This window comes from Bos taurus, chromosome 28 (genome assembly GCF_002263795.3).
Source record: "Bos taurus isolate L1 Dominette 01449 registration number 42190680 breed Hereford chromosome 28, ARS-UCD2.0, whole genome shotgun sequence".
NCBI lineage: Eukaryota > Metazoa > Chordata > Mammalia > Artiodactyla > Bovidae > Bos > Bos taurus.
Window position 1 is genome coordinate 30,443,820 of NC_037355.1, and position 17,527 is coordinate 30,461,346.

The following is a 17,527-nucleotide window of genomic DNA, read 5'->3' on the forward strand; positions in this document are numbered from 1 at the left end:
TACAAGTTAAAACTTTTACTCTTCACAAATAATTTAATATTAAAAGTAGTATACCATTAAAGCAGTCTCATAGGAAAATATGTAAATATTTTAATAAATAAGTACAAAGTACATTTTGTAAATAGTACAAGGTAAAAGTAACTCACAGTGTGAAGGATAGCATGAAGAAATATTTAGAGGCTTAAGCAGTATCAGTTAGTTCTGTTCAGTCGCTCAGTTGTGTCTGACTCTTTGGGACCCCATGGACTGCAGCACACCAGGCTTCCCTGTCCATTGCCAACTCCTAGAGCTTGCTCAAACTCATGTCCATTGAGTCGGTGATGCCATCGAACCATCTCAACCTTTGTTGTCCCCTTCTCCTCTCACCTTCAGTCTTTCCCAGCATCAGGGTCTTTTCAAATGAGTCAGTTCTTTACATCAGGTGGCCAAAGTATTAGAGTTTCAGCTTTAGCATCAGTCCTTCCAATGAACATTCAGGATTGATTTCCCTTAGGATTGACTGGTTTGATCTCCTTGCAGTCCAAGGGACTCTCAAGAGCCTTCTCCAACACCACAGTTCAAAAGCATCAATTCTTTGATGCTCAACTTTCTTTATAGTCCAACTCTCACATCCATACATGACTACTGAAAGAACCATAGCTGGGGTGTTCGTTGCCTAAGAAATGTCTCTGCCTTTTAATATGCGGTCTAGGTTGGTCATAGCTTTTCTTCCAAGGAGCAAGTGTCTTTTAATTTCATGGCTGCAATCACCATCTGCAGTGATTTTGAAGACCAAGAAAATTAAGTCTGTCACTCTTTCCGTCGTTTCCCCATCTATTTGCCATGAAGTGATGGGACCAGATGCCATAAGCCTATTATTTTTTGAGTGTTAAGTTTTAAGCCAGCTTTTTCACTCTCCTCTTTCACTTTCATCAAGAGGCTCTTTAGTTCCTCTTCGCTTTCTGCCATAAATGTGGTATCATCTGCATATCTGAGGTTATTGACTTTTCTTCCAGCAATCTTGACTCAAGCATGTGCTTCATCCAGCCCAGCATTTCACATGATGTACTCTGCGTATAAGTTAAATAAGCAGGGGGACAATATACGGCCTTGACGTACTCCTTTCCCAACTTGAAACAAGTCTGTTGTTCCATGTCCGGTTTTAACTGTTGCTTCTTGACCTGCATACAGATTTTTCAGGAGGCAGGTAAGGTGGTCTCGTATTCCCATCTCTTGAAGAATTTTCCAGTTTGTTGTGATCTACACAGTCAAAGGCTTGGGAGTAATAAATAAAGCAGAAGTAGATTTTTTTTTTTTCTGCAACTCTCTTGCTTTTCCATGATCCAGCAGATGTTGGCAATTTGATCTCTGGTTCCTCTGCCTTTTCTAAATCCAGCTTGAACATCTGGAAGTTCACAGTTAATGTATTTTTGAAGCCTGGCTTGGAGAATTTTGAGCATTACTTTGCTAGCATGTGAGAGGAGTACAGCTGTGCAGTAGTTTGAACATTCTTTGGCTTTGCCCTTCTTTGGGATTGGAATGGAAACTGACCTTTTCCAATCCTGTGGTCACTGCTGAGTTTTTCAAACTTGTTGACATATTGAGCGCAGCACTTTACAGCATCATCTTTTAGGATTTAAGCAATATAAGTCTTCCTAGTGCTACAGTCCATGGGGTCACAAAGAGTCAGACATGACTGAGCAACTTAACTGAGCTGACTATAGGGAAAAAAAATAAACAGCAGATAGTTCTTTATCATTAAATGTCAGCATGACTCAGAGGTGTATCACTGCTACAACTAAGAAATGGTTCATCACAATCAAGTATAGAAAACCATTTAGATAATATGTTTCTAAATTATCTTTCCTTTATTTTCTCACCTGTGATTGATCTGTTAGCCCTGCTTGTTTGGTTTAACTTCTGCAAGGATTTTTTTAAGGATTAGCATAATCTGAATAGAGAGATTTTCTGAATTGGACCATGTTAGTTAACCTCTTAGAGGCTTAGGTTCCTCATGTATAAGATGTGGATAGAGAAACTGGGCACAGCTTAGTTTGGTGCCTCTCAATTCAGTCTCTTACAAGGCTGAAGTCAGGATGTCAGCCAGGGCTGTATTCCTATCACTGCTTGGGGAGGATTCACTTCCAGGCTCATTCACGTGACTGTTAGCAAGCCCTAGGTCCTCTCTGATGGTTAGTTATGGGCCGCTCCATGGGGGAACTCACATCGTGGCGGCTTAATTCCCCTAGAGCGAGAGCTGAGAGAGAGCGTGTGAGCAAGAGAACGAACAAACAAGACATCCCATCACTTTTGGTCAGGTATTTATTAAAAGTGAGTCTCTTGGTCCAGACAACACACATAGGGGAGGAAATTTTACAAGGACTTGAATACCACCAGTTAGGGACCTACACAGTAGGCAACCAATTTAGAGGCTTCCTGCTACATACACATATGATCCACAGATAGGACAAATCATGGAATGTACTCTGGATGCTCTGAAATTCATTTGCTTAAATTTTCCTAAGATTTTACCAAAAGCTTGAATTTCATAGGTGATATGATTTTATAGTTCACATTAAATATTTTCCTTATTCCTAGTAATAATCCAGTCAGTTTTGTTGGCCTCAGTTTTACTAATATATACTGAGTGACTTGCCCAAGATTACATATCAAATGAGCTATAAAATGACAACCTTAGTGTAGGTCTTCTAAGCCAACTACTCTTTCCATTTGGCTGTAACTGCTTCCTGACCAGTACTATCTTGCATTTAAAGCCTTCAAAAAAGGCTTCATACATATAATTGTATAAAAATATATGAATATTCTTTATATGCAGAGATTTTTATACATAGATTTATATAGAGACAGACATCTTAGACTCTCATGTACACCACACCATTTAGGATTTACAGTATTGTTTCAAATATTGCAAGTCAAAGTCTAATAAGGTGTATAACAGCTGTAACACTGATGTATCTCTAGCATTATAATATCTGTTAGCCTAAAACTATCCTTGCAGGGTAAATACTAGTTGGATGGAGAGATGAACAAACAAAATAGCAGAACTGTTTGGTGGTTCCATTCTCCCTTGGCTTTTCCCAGAGCTCTGGTTGGACTCCTATGACTTGAGTGAAGACCATGCAAATTCCAGTGAGTTTTCTGCTTCCTGTTTGCATTGGAGCAGCAAAATAGCTTGTTTTGAATGGATGAGCTGCCTTCTGTGGATAGTCAGAAGTTATCTTTCTTTGGTCCTAAGTTAGTTTCAGTCAACACCCAAGATCCCTCGTGTCCAATATCAAAAAACAGAGTGGTAACATAAGCAAGCAGATAATAGCTCGAGATGTGTTCAGTGCCTTGAAATGTAGAGCCAGAAGTAGGAGAGCAAGGGTTATGAGCTAAGATAGTGGTGGGTAGTTAGTAGTTACACCCTTCAGATTGCCCTGGAGGAAAGAGAGAGGATTTTAAGGCATGGAGAGAGGATTTTAAGGCATGTTGCTAAATTCTTAAAATAACTTTGTGGTTTGGGTAGTAGGAACATCTTGTTTCCCTGAAGGAAAAGGATAGTTCCTACAAGCAATAAGTTAATTTGGCAAAGTCTCAGGATATAAGGCCAATAATACAGAAATCATTTGTATCTCAATGTAACTAGTAACAAATAATTAGAATAACAATATGGCCTACTTATGGTTTTAGTTTTACAGTGACTACAGATAATTCTACATAAATTAAAATCAAGGTGTTATCAGGCAAAATGCAAAGAAAATAGTTTTCTTCTTAGATATAAAGGAAATTGTTGTATTTTCATACACACAGACACACACTGGAGTTGTTCCTTCCTTTCCTATATACCCTGAGAACGGTGCTTTTTAATAGTGGTTTGCTAATCCCTTTAAATAGTTCTTCATGTAAGTATTCCATAGTTTTCATTAACCATGAATTTCAGCTTTATTTTTTAAACCTCTGCTCAAAACCTGTACTTGGTGGTTGTTTCATCCTTTTAGCCTGGTCGGTGAAGCAGGGAGCCTACTGCAAATCCTAAATAGCGTGGTGTAGATGAGAGCCTAAGACTTTAATTATATGTCATTTTATTCACAACACTCAATTCCAGGAAGGAAAAAAATGACTTTGTTGTTGTAAAAAGACATATGTGAGTATCATTCATTGTAAACCAAAAATGATACTGTATTATAGCTTAGACAACAATGGGAACTGATTTTGAAAATGTGACCTGTGTGAGAAACTGAATAATAGTGAAAGTTATCAAAATGGAAAGTAGTGTTAATGTGAAATCCAGCCTTCTCAGAAATACTCTTTCCTGGCCTGTTTCGTTTTGCTTTTGTTGCTTGTCATGCATGAATGAAAGTGCTACACTCTCAGGGGAGCAGGAAAGCCTCTGTGTCGGTTGTTTATTTCCTTAATCCCTCCTCCTTTGTGATTTTTGATGTCAGATCTAAAATGGAAAGCCTGTAAATATAATGATTATCACATGGATAATCACCTGCATTAGGAACCGCCATGCTCCTCTATTCTAACCCTAGCTGTTCTCCACATGTCACATCCACTCTGCGGTTGGATTTTAACCTGACTGCTTCATTAGATTTGTGAAACTCAGTACGTGGCGCCCTGGGGCAGCACAGATGGGGACTTGCTTGTTTTCTTTTCTCACTTTTACTGCGAAGGCACGCTAAAAAGTCCTTTTCAATTTAGTGTGATCAGTTCACTTGGAATTACCCCTGATATTTGGAACCTGCCTTACTGTTCTGCCCACCCTTTATGCCTTTTTTCTTCCCTGATTTCTGACCTAATGCCTTTTCTTTTTATCCCTCCATGCAGTGAATCTTAGGACTAAAATTCTCCTTCAGATTCTTACTGGGTCAAACTGTTCCTCTGTGTTGTTTTATTTGTTTTGCTGTGAGGGAAAAATAAATGTTGTTCCATCGTTGTATCTACAGACACCTTCAGATCAGAGGTTAGCTGTGGGAAAGTCTGCAGTGATGTGAGCCAGCTGCCTTTACTAATGGATTGACTGGGGGCACCAACCCAAGATCAAAGGAAGGTGGGAGGAAGTCAGGAGATAAGATCTTTTTAAGCTATAGAACAAGTGCTTAGCTTTTCAGTGATAGGGCACAGCTCTGCAAACCTGTGTGAGGGGGCGCTAAGATAGAAAATTGAATAGACTTCTTCAGCATGTCCTTCCTCAGTCAGAAATACGTTAGTGCTTGGAATAGTTTACAGATGTGGAAGAGTCCTAGGGCTCAGTTTCGTTGAAGAATAATGATCTGACATTGGTCAATGTGCCTTCTTGCAATTAGTCAGTTCTATTGTACCATAACAGATCACAGTCTATTGCGTCTTACTTTGGGGAGCAAAACTGGACATTAAAAAGGCAACTTATCTACTGTATGTGACTTTTGAGTCTTTATGTCTTAGTACAATTTTAGTTGTACAGACTTGTCATATTAACTTTGTCTTACAGTCCTTTAGGTTTCTTTCATGCCTCTGATAAAGCTCCATATAAATAAGTAGTTCTCACAAAGCTATTTTATTGTTTTTTTCATATAAGAATTAGCTGGGTTAATTCTTGAGTTGGACAACTTGGAAAAATTCTACATTGCTATCTTTTGAACCCTATCCTTTTCCTTGACATCCAAGCTAGTAAATATTATTGACTGTCTGGTATACAAGATTCTGGTGTAAGTAAATTGTCAAGAAGGCTAACCATCCTTACACCAGTTGTCAAGATCATGATTTAATTTTTTTATCTGTATCAACTAAGGTTAACTCAATCAGTTTGATGCTTCTCTAGTGAACAGCCTAAGGAATTGTACTTTCAGCTTATCACTTTCTATTAACTTCAGTGTTTGATTGTAATAGTATTTTTCAATCTTCTCAGACCCTCAGAGTGGTTCTTTAAACTTACATGGTATTAGTATATTGGACGATAAGTGCATACATACTTCTTTTCTCTGTGTTTTCCTTAACATGTAGATAGTACCCAGATTTGTGCTGGAGACATTAACTGTAGTTTCTGCCTTACATGGTTTGGTGCAGCAGTCATTTTAGTTAAGTTGGATCTGCTCACTACTCAGGCTCACATCCCATCCTTCTATTAATATCTCTTGGCAAAGATAATTTTGGAGGAATGTAAGTTAAGATGTAGAGACTCTTGACAGTTGTCTGCAGTTTTTTTTTTCCATCTTCAAGAGGGAAGTGGAATTGAAAAGTAATATTGCCTCCATTTTCTGTATCAGTACTAAAATGAAAATATATGCACAAAGCAGGGAGTGAAGAAAAGGAAAGGATTTGGTTACACAGATGTGGTTTTGTCATTTGATAGCCTATTATAAGGGCATTAGATTATATAATAATGTTCATCAGATTATGCCCTTAAGATATATTTAATATCTAGAAAAACATTGTTTAAAAATTTTTAACTAAATTTTAAAAAATATTCAGCGTTTGTTACCCTGTCATCTTAAATCAGAGAGAAATGAGGGGGTAGGCATTTTATTACACAAATTTTCAAACAGGCAAAAGATAGTAATACTGAATACATCTAGATACATTAATATTTTGCCATTTTTGCTTCACTTTCTTTTTTTTGTTTTTAAGTTTTCTAAAATAAATTACATATACCATGCCATTTTATCCCAGGATACTTCAGGATACACCTGAAAATCTAGGATTTTTTCATATCAAGTTGATAATTCCTAATATTATTTGATTTCCATTTCATAATCAAACTTACCCAAAATGTATTTTATAACTGGTGTGTTCAAAACAGTTTCCGATTAAAATGTGTACATTACTCCTGTACATTTTATCATGATGTTGACTTACTACAAAGACCAAGGTACTTGTCCTGTCTAATGTCCTACCTTATGGATTTGTTTATTAGCCTTCTCAGTGTATCATTTAACTTGTTCTTCTATCCTCTATATATTTCCTGTAGACTACAAGTTATTGAATAAAGTTTTGATTAATTCATGTTAAAAACTTTATAGATGGTGCTCTGTACCTTATACTACATTATGACAGAAGCCACAGACTATTTGGTGATCAGAATATTAGGTAATAAGATTGATCACTGGGTTAAAGTGATGACTGCTTGATTCTTCCTCTGTAAAGTTATACTTTGCTCCTCGTGACCAGCATATGATCTTTGATACTTCGATTCCATGAAATAAGCAGTTCCCCATCATTCTTTAACCTAATGAATTGAGCATCCATTGATAACCTTTGCCTGAATAAATTTCATCAGAGATTACAAAAGGTGGGTTTTCTGAATCTAATCTATACATTTATTAGCAAACATTCTTCTTACAGAAGAGTTTTCTGAAAGGTATTGTTTTAATTAAAAACATAACCATCAGCATCTTCCTTAGGTTTCAAATGATTTTCTTTGTCGGGGTCAAAACATCTGAACTCATGGTGACAGCTACAGTAAAAATATGTAGTACATCTTCTTTATTTCAGCTTGTGAAGTGTGTTGACATTTGCTGCCTTTTTTTTATGCCAAGGAAAAAAGAAATCTTTTTTTTCCGTGTAAGAATAAAAATTGAACTATGTGAGTATATTGAGATAATTGTGTAAAAAGAAGACTGTTTGAATGAGTTTCAAAATGGATTATTTCTTCATTACCTAGCACTTTATAATTAACTGTTCTTTTTTTTATTTCAGGAAGCTGCCGCTTTTGCTAGAGAGCAAGGCTTTGAGGTGAGTTAACCCACAATTGCACACTAAACAGATCCTAAAGGTTTTTTCTAGCTGATAATGAAGTTCTTTTGGACAGTGATTGATGTGCTATTATACTCTCAGAGCCTCGCAGCAGTTGCCATGGAAACTTGGCAGTCGTCATGGTTTCTTTGTTCTGCCAGCACAGTGTTATGACGCACTCTGCTAGGTCTGCACCCAACATCGCCTACAGATGTTATTTATTGAATTTTGAAAAGCCTCTTGGGAAGCCAAGAGGTTGGGCACGGTTTCAAGCTGCCTCTGCAGATATGGGGCCTGTCAGTTTGTTCAGTTAAAAAGCTACCTCATTAGCTGCATTACATTTCATAAGAATTCACTGCTAAAGCAGTGGTGGAGCAACACTAAATAGTGAAATATAATGTCATTTAAATAATTTCAACCTTACCACATGTAGATTATCATTATGTAAATTAATTTCCAAAGGTTATACTTAACTGTTGTTAGGAACTGACTAGTTTAAATCCTTCTCATATGAACTTCCTGTTTGAATCTTTTTTTTCTTTTTCCTCTTTTCTTTGATAGCATAAAACATATACATTTTCTGAAACACAAAATTGATAATTGATTTAATTTTCAGATAATGAATTCTGTTTTCCTTATAGAAATATTATCCTGTTGAGATTCCAAACTCCATATAGTTGTTGTTGGCAAAATTAATAGCCAAGACCATGTTTTTACATATGTAGTATCTACCTTCCAATGGATTGTTGGGACACACTGACTAATCTAAACCCAGGTTAACTGACAGAGATTAACTGAGTGTGTGATTTTTATGACTATCATATTTATTTAGCCAGAACTCTGTAGAATATTATGTTCTATATAGCAACTTGGAATGTTTGATGGATGTAAGTTTTTTTAAATTTAACCTGACTAGATCTGGAATATATAGAAACTCTTTCCTTATTTGCATACTCAGTATTGTCTACCATGTACAGAAACTGTGAGCATTGACTGGATATATTAGTAAGCTCACTTTGAACTCTTTAGAGAAAGGTGTTTTATAAAATTGTGAAGGAAATGTTATTTAAATGTACTAAAGACAGATTTGTTATTAAGCAACAAAGTGATACATGTGTATGTTATCCATGTCATAGGACTTGACAACCAAGGTGCTTCTTTTTCTTGGGGGAAGATAGTGAGCATGTGGTATAAGTATTCTGCTCTCAAAGTCCTATATAAAAACTATCAAGGCAGGAAGCTGCCTCATAGTGCTCAATTAATGGAAACTATCATCGTTTCTTGGGAGTTTCCTGTTTTTATTTTAACATATTCTCATGAATATAAGGTTGAGTCACGTGAAGAAGCAATAAAGATTTCCAAGTAATTTTTATCTAATTTAAGTTTCCCTTTGTAATTTCCCAAACTGGCAATTGCTGTAGAGGGCTAAATGTAATGAGGGGAACGTTCAATTTAGAAAGACAAATGTTTTGATCATGAAACTATAAGTAAATATTTTAAGTCATGTTTTAAAAGTTTCACTGATTCTAAATTTCAGTATTAACAATTAATATTCTCTGTTGTTACATAAAAATTATTCACATAAAACATATATAGAGTATAAATTTGTGTCCTATTTTATGTGCTAACATTTAGAAATGTATTTCAGTTCTAAAAAATAACCACTTTTAGAAATGTAACATGTTGTATAACAAATGATTCTGTAGTACCTGATAATAATTTTAATAATTTATTAAACCTTACTAATTCATAGTTTTATTGTCCCTTTGAGCTACATGCTTTGAATATGCCTGGTTTAAATTCAGTCTTAGCAACAAGCTACTTTTTCTATTTTCTACTAACCAGCACCATATTAACCTTTCCATTAGTTCTTACTTATTGACTCTAAAGTTGTTTCTTTTTACCATAAATCTGCCATAACTGATTACAACATATGAACAAAGTGATGATTATAATAGTATACCTTATTACCTCCTGACATAGCAAAACTCAGTTGGTAATTTGACAATGATGTGTTAGATTGTATAAAGCATACAGTGTCTTGATGTATCCCTTCATGGGTTCCCTAAAATACTATAAGTATTTCAGAATCTGTAAGAGCCTTGATTAGAATACCCCGAAGTCGGTATTTTTAATAAAATATAACCCTTGTACTGAATGCTATCTAGAGAAACTGAATGATTTTAAAATGTCATTGAAGTTTCCTTAGTTGGTTAGATAGTAATATGAAAGCATAGATTTGAATCTCAGTATTTTTAAAGACTCAAACAAGAATAAATCATTTAACAGTTTAATGTCTGTGGGAATGTGTCAGTGCTTTCAAGTCTTGTGACAAACTAGACAAAATCTGTATCTATTTCCTCCCAACTTTAATTTTACCTCTTAATTTGGGACGTGAATGAGAGGAGAGAAGTGAAAAAATTAAAGAGCAAGGAAAGGTGGGCACTTTTTCTTCCCGTAAGTCCTACCTTCATTTTCTGTTATAAATCCCAGTCAGTTCCCAAAGCCACCGAGTGTTGCCACTAGTGATCTGTCTGCTAAGAGACCAGTCCAAATGCCTCTAAAAATAACCAGTATTTATCATCAGGAAATATCCTCAGTGACATTGTTTATGATATTCTGGTTAGCTTCTCTGCAAATTTCAGATAATCTTTCTTTAAGAAAAAAATCTTTAATCTTTAAAGTGAATTGGGCAATTTTCAGTAAGAAGCAGCAGCTTAGGAGTACACTGGAGAATGAGATAAAAACTGGAACTGGCCAGAGCACAAAGCAGAAGAGAGACGAATATATATATATATATATATATATATATATATATATATATATATGTAGGCTGAGGGAAAATTGCATAGTGCCTGATTTAAATGATAGACCTGCTAAGAATTTAAAATGACAATTCTTGGTGTAAAAAGTTTCACGGGGCCTTTTATTATTTTGAAAAATCGGTTCAGACTGCAGTGTGTTTTTAAACCAACCTTATCTTAAGTTGAACCGATTAAAGGTTTGTATTTTTAGAACCTAAATAGAAATGAGGCACTTAGCAATATGTTTCATTATGAAACCTCTTAAAAGCACTATTGAAAATTGATTTAAAGTGAAGAACATACCTCCAAAACCTAAATAAAACTATTCTTTGTGTTCTCATTCTCAGTGCAATAGAGTATATGCCAAACGATGAAGAGAATTCACACCTTTTCTACTGTATCAGTTACTCGGTTTTACTCCAAGCAGCAAATTTTAATTTTCTTATTTTAGAGCTCTAAAATATAATACTTCTAACCGTAGAGGAAATAAAGCAATCCTTTTCCATTTTCCCACTTCCCTGCAGCCCATGACTCTGCCCAGAGACTTCCAGGCTTGTAGTCTTTCTCTGACCAATGACAGCTCTATCATCTTATACCACTGAGAGAAGAAAGTATTGAAAGTGCTATCCAATAGGCATCCACAAGGCATGTGTGGCTATTTAAATTTAATAAAATTACGAGTTCAGTTCCTTAGTCTGTAGGCACATCTCAAGTGCATGCCTATGTAGATAGTAACTACCATATTGGACAGATGTAGATCATGACATCCTCACAGAAACTTCCATTGATTAGCACTGGATAGTAAGTCCACAGAGAGTTTCAGAAGGTATTGATTACCAAAAGTTCTCCAAGATTTTTCTAATGTTCCTGTGTTCCTCACAAATAGAAAGAATGCACAGTGAACGATCACCAAGAGTTTCTGGAAATGAGACACTAAATTAGATCATGTTTGTTGATAGAGTACAGTGCTGCTTCCCTAAGTGACTGAGTCCCAAGTGATAACAGTTAAAAAAGCACTCAGTTAACAGAAAGAGATATAATAGTCGTGATTCTCTTGATTTAATCACTTACTCATTCAACAAATACTTGCTGAGCACTTACTTTGTGCCTAACACTTCGATAGACCCTGAAAACAAGATAGAAAGAATGAAAGTGTACGGTAAAGGAAAAGGTGGGAGTCTCCTATATTAGATACTCTGATCATTGGAGTGACTCTCTGAGGAAGTAAAACTAAAAAACACAAATATCTAGCTATGACAGAAAAAAGCAAAACAAGCAACAGGGAAACAAACCAGACAGAGGGAACAAGAGTTCACAGGACTTTAGACACAAAAGAGCATAATGTACTGTGCACTCCAGGTGGTGACAGGAGGCCAGTGCACCTGCAAAGGAATGAGTGGCGAGGAAGTGGTATGAGACAGGATGGAGACTGACACGTCGTATGACCACCCTGATTATTACACGAAGCAGAATATGTGTGATTAAATGGGGTGATATGTATGAACACCATATTTGCTTTTCTATAGGAGTAGATAGGTGGTGACAGTATTCTTTTACATTTGTATCATCAGCTTGTTAAAAATGGAATGAAGACAATATATTAATTTGGAAAACAATGCTAAATTTAAAGTGTGTGACCACCAGTGACAATAAAAGCATAATTTGACATTTATGAAATGATTCAAAGTTTACAAAACATTTTCTAACATATCATTCATACATTTAATATTCATACAAACCTTGGAGGGGTAGGTAGGGCATGTATTGCCATATCAGTTGAACAGAAAAAAAATAAACTACATAACATGTTCAGAGTCACATAGCTAACAGATAATGGAATCAGAATCTGAGCTCAGCTGTCTTGAATCTGGTAATCTTTATAAACTAAACTTCTTTCTCACAGTCTAACATATTGGAGGAGGAAATCAGATTTTCAAATGACCTTGGAAAATGAGAAATATCTGGAAATTCAGAAGTTGAAATTCACTAGGGTAAAATACAAACCAGAATAATTAAGAAAAATATCATGTTTAAATGCAGAATCAGCAGTGACTTGTGACTGTTCCAGAAAGTTCCTACCTATTGCTGATCAACTAAGCAACTAAATGTGTTACAAATATGAGCCCACTTGCTACAACTAGAGAAAGCCTATGGGCAGCACTGAAGACCCACCACAGCCAAAAAAAAAAATTCTTGAGGTCCTTTCTAGGGATTTTCAGGCAACTTAGGATTTGACAGTTTTGGAGCATATTTAAATGACAGTAAATATAGGAAATACATTAATATTTATTAAGTACTTGGCATGTGCTAAATACTACATTCAGCTCTTTCACTTACCTTATTTTTCCTCCTCATACACACACAAAAAAAAACTATTTAAACTTTCTATTTTGAAACAATTTTAGATTCAGAAAATTTGCAAAAATAGTGCAGAGAATTTCTGGATACCTTCACTTAGCTTCCCCTAATGTAAACATCTTACAGAACCAAGGTATAATGATCAAAACCTGGAAGTCAACATTAGTACAGTGTTAGTAACTGAACTATAGAATTTATTCTCATTTCACCAGTTTTTCCTCTAATTTCTTTTTTCTCTTCCACAATCTAGTCCAGGGTCACACATTGCATATATTTGTCTTCTTAGTCTCTTCTTATCAGACAATTTCTCATGCATTCCTTGTTGTTCATGATCTTCATGCTTTTGAAGACTGCCTGTCAGTCATTTTGTAAAATGTCCCTCAATTTAGGTTTGTCCAACATTCAGAAAACTAAGATCATGGCATCTGGTCCCGTCACTTCATGGCAAAAATATATGGGGAAACAGTGGAAGACTTTATTTTGGGGGGTTCCAAAATCACTGCAGATGGTGACTGTAGCCATGAAATTAAAAGACACTTGCTCCTTGGAAGAAATTCATGACCAACCTAGATAGCATATTAAAAAGCAGAGACATTACTTTGCCAACAAAGGTCCACCTAGTCAAAGCTATGGTTTTTCTAGTAGTCATGTATGGATGTGAGAGTTGGAATATAAAGAAAGCTGAGCACAGAAGAATTGATGCTTTTGAAGTGTGGTGTTGGAGAGGACTCTTGAGAGTCCCTTGGACTGCAAGGAGATCCAACCAGTCCATCCTAAAGGAGATCAGTCCTGGGTGTTCACTGGAAGGACTGATATTGAAGCTAAAACTCCAATACTCTGGCCACCTGATGCAAAGAGCTGACTCATTTTAAAAGACCCTGATGCTGGGAGAGATTGAGGGCAGGAGGAGAAGAGGGTGACAGAAGATGAGATGGTAGGAAGGCATCACCAACTCGATGGACATGGGTTTTGGTGGACTCCGGGAGTTGGTGATGGACAGGGAAGCCTGGTGTGCTGCGGTTCATGGGGTTGCAAAGAGTCAGACACGACTGAGCGATTTCACTTTCATGCGTTGGAGAAGGAAATGGCAACCCACTCCAGTGTTCTTGCTTGGAGAATCCCAGGGAGGGCAGAGCCTGGTGGGCTGCCGTCTGTGGGGTCACACAGAGTCGGACACGACTGAAGCGACTTAGCAGCAGCAGCAGCATTGTGCCTTTATCAGTGCATCATAACAGGGATATACATGATATCCCAATGTCTTACTGTTGGTGATGTTAACTGTGATCACTAGGTTAAGGTGGTATTTATGCTCTATGAAGTTAAGTATTTTCCCATTGTAGTTGATAAAATATCTTGGGGGTGATACCTGTGCAGATATCCCATTTTACCCACTAATTTAAGCATCACTAAAGTTGATCCCTGGGGTAAAGGGATGTCTGTCAACCTTCTTCACTATTAGCATTTCTATTTTTCCTTCTGTAATGAATAAGTTTAGAGGGAGAGACTATAAGACTAAGCAAATACCCTGTTTCTCTTCAGACTTTTGCCCACCAATTTTAGCATACTTCACTCTCAACATCTTTTAACACAATTACTATTGTCTTAGTTTTGTAGATGAGAAAATGGAGTTTCAGAGAGGTATATTTACCTGCTTTGCTGTTCAGTTGCCCTGTCATGTCCAACTCTTTGCAACTGCGTGGACTGCAGCACACCAGGCCTCCCTCTCCATCACCAAGTCCCACAGTTTACTCAAACTCATGTCCATTGAGTCGGTGATGCCATCCAGCCTGTCTCATCCTCTGATAGCCTCTCCTCCTTCTGTCCTCAATCTTCCCTAGCATTCAGGGACTTTTCCACTGAGTTATCTGTTTGCGTCAGATGACCAAAATACTGCAGCTTCAGCTTCAGTCCTTCTAGTGAGTATTCAGGGTTGAGCTCCCTTAAGATTGACTGGTTTGATCTCCTTGCTGTCCAAGGGACTTTCAGGAGTCTTCTCCAGCAGCACTGTTCAAAAGCATCAGTTCTTTGGCATTCTACTTTCTTTATGGTCCAGCCCTCAAAACTGTACACGACCCCTGGGAGGACCATGGCCTTGACTATACAAACCTTTGTCAGCAGTATAATGCCTCTGCTTTTCAACACACTGTCTAGGTTTGTCATCACTTTCCTGCCAAGAAGCAATCGTCTTCTGATTTCATGGCTACAGTCACCATCCACAGTGATTTTGGAGCCCCAGAAGAGGAAATCTGTCACTACTTCTGTGTTTTCCCCTTCTATTTGCCATGTAGTAAGGGGGGCTGGATGCCATGCATGATCTTAGTTTTTTAATATTTAGTCTTAAGCTTGCTCTTTCACTCTCCTCCTTCACCCTCATTAAGAGACTCTTTAGTTTCTCTTCATTTTCTGCCATTAGAGTGGTATCATCTGCATATCTAAGGTTGCTGATGTTTCCCCCTGCCTATCTTGATTCCAGCTTGTAACTCATGCAGCCTGGCATATCTCGTGATGTGCTCAGTGCATAGGTTAAACAGACAGGGTGACAGCAGACAGCCCTGTCGTACTCCTTTCTCAATCGTGAACCAATCACTTGTTCTGTAAAGGGTTCTAACTGTTGCTTCTTGGCCCACATACAGTTTTCTCAGGAGACAGGTAAGATGATCTGGTATTCCTCTCTCTCTAGGAGCCTTCCACAGTTTATCATGATCCACACAGTCAAAGGCTTTAGCATAGTCAGTGAAACAGAGATAGATGTTTTTCTGAAATTCCCATGCTTTCTCTATAATCCAGCAAATGTTAGCAATTTGATCTCTAGTTTCTCTTCCTTTTCTAAACCCAGCTTGGACATCTGGAAGGTCTTGGTTCACATAATGCTGAAGCCTAGCATGCAAGATTTTAAGCATGACCTTCTAGCATGGGAGATGAGTACAACTGTCCAGTGTTTAGCATCTTATTTGGTACTACCCTTCTTGGGGATTGGGATAAGAATTGACCTTTTCCAGTCCTGGGGCCACTGCTGGGTCTTCCAGATTTGCTGACATAATGAATGCAGAACCTTGATGGCATCATCCTTTAGGGATTTGAATTGTTCTGCTGGAATTTCATCGCATCCACTAGCTCTATTAACAGCAGTGCTTCTTAAGGCCCACTTGACTTCACATTCCAGAATGTCTGGCTCTGGGTGACTAACCACACCATTGTAGTAATCCAGTTCATTAAGATCTTTTTTATACAGATCTTCTGTGTATAAAAATTTACTATTTGAGGTCACACAAATAGGAAGAAAAGCTATGACCAACCTAGACAGCATATTAAAAAGCAGAGACATTAGTTTGCTGACAAAGGTCCATATAATCAAAGCTATGGTTTTTCCTATAGTCAGTGTTCATTGGAAGGTCTGATGTTGATGCTGAAACTCCAATATTTTGGCTACCGGATGCAAAGGGCTGATTCATTTGAAAAGACCCTGATGCTGGGAAAGATTGAGGGCAGGAGTAGAAGGGGACAACAGAGGATGAGATGGTTGGATCTCACTGATGGTTGAGGCATCACTGACTCATTGGACATGAGTTTGGGTAGGCTCCGGGAGTGTTGGACAGGGAGGCCTGGCGTGCTGCAGCTTGTGGGGTTGCAAAGAGTCAGACACGACAGAACAACTGAACAACAACATCAAAATTAGTAAATCCAGTTGTGTCATACTCTAAAATCCCTTGTAATTTCATCATTCTGTTAAGATATGTTAGGGCAGATATATGGGAGAAAGAACTACCAGGAGATAAGGAAGAGGTTCATGTTTTCAAGTTTTACAGAACTCGAAATATATGTTGCTAGGAAGACAAAATTGAAGTTTTAAGAAAAGCTTTTATACTAGATGGGAATCATCTGTTGAGGGCAAAACAATGACTCCTCAAAGCTTAGTGTGGGATACTTTGATTTGGTGCACAATGAAGCTATAGATATGGATACAAATAGAATAAAGCTTATTCTTTCTGTGAAAATTTATATCTGAAAAGTTTGTTTCAATCTTGAATTGCTGTTTTTATAAGGTTTAACTTGAGGCATGTTAAAAATGTTGCTTTGATTAGGTTACCAAAACTCCCACAAAACATTCTCTTTTTTCACAGGGTTGGTATAAGGCAACCAAATCTCACTCTTAATTTATTCCTTATACCATTTTTAAGAAGGATCTCTACTTAAAAATCATCCAGTACATGCATAAAATTCTACTCCTAAGGTGGTAAAGTGAATCTTTCTGGAGTTTGCCTCCTATCTTTACTAAAAATGAACTGTACTCAATCATAAGCAAAAATCCTATATTAGTGAAATATGTCTGTAGTAAAGAGATTTGAATACTATATGTAATTTTAATGTATATATTTATTAGAAGCATTATTATTATAAGACATTGTCATTTGGGGGGATAGACTTCCCTGGTGGCTCAGATGGTAAAGTGTCTGCCTACAATGTGGGAGACCCAGGTTCAGTCCCTGGGTTGGGAAAATCTTCTGGAGAAGGAAATGGCAACCCACTCCAGTATTCTTGCCTGGAAAATCCCATGGACAGAGGAGCCTGGTAGACTACAGTCCATGGGGTCACAAAAAGTCAGATACAACTGAGCAACTTCACTTTCAAATGTTACTGGTCATTTTTAATAGTCTTTCCCCTCAAACTGA

General features: G+C 37.1%; 1 protein-coding gene across 6 annotated transcripts in view; it reads left to right on the forward strand.

Moving 5' to 3' along the window:
• ADK (adenosine kinase) overlaps positions 1 to 17,527 on the forward strand; it is a 543,729-nt gene that overhangs the window by 431,148 nt on the left and 95,054 nt on the right. For all 6 annotated transcript variants that reach the window (XM_005226479.4, XM_010820646.3, XM_059882620.1 and 3 more), the window contains 1 exon segment: positions 7,660 to 7,695. In XM_005226479.4, the coding sequence (XP_005226536.1) occupies positions 7,660 to 7,695 (36 nt within the window).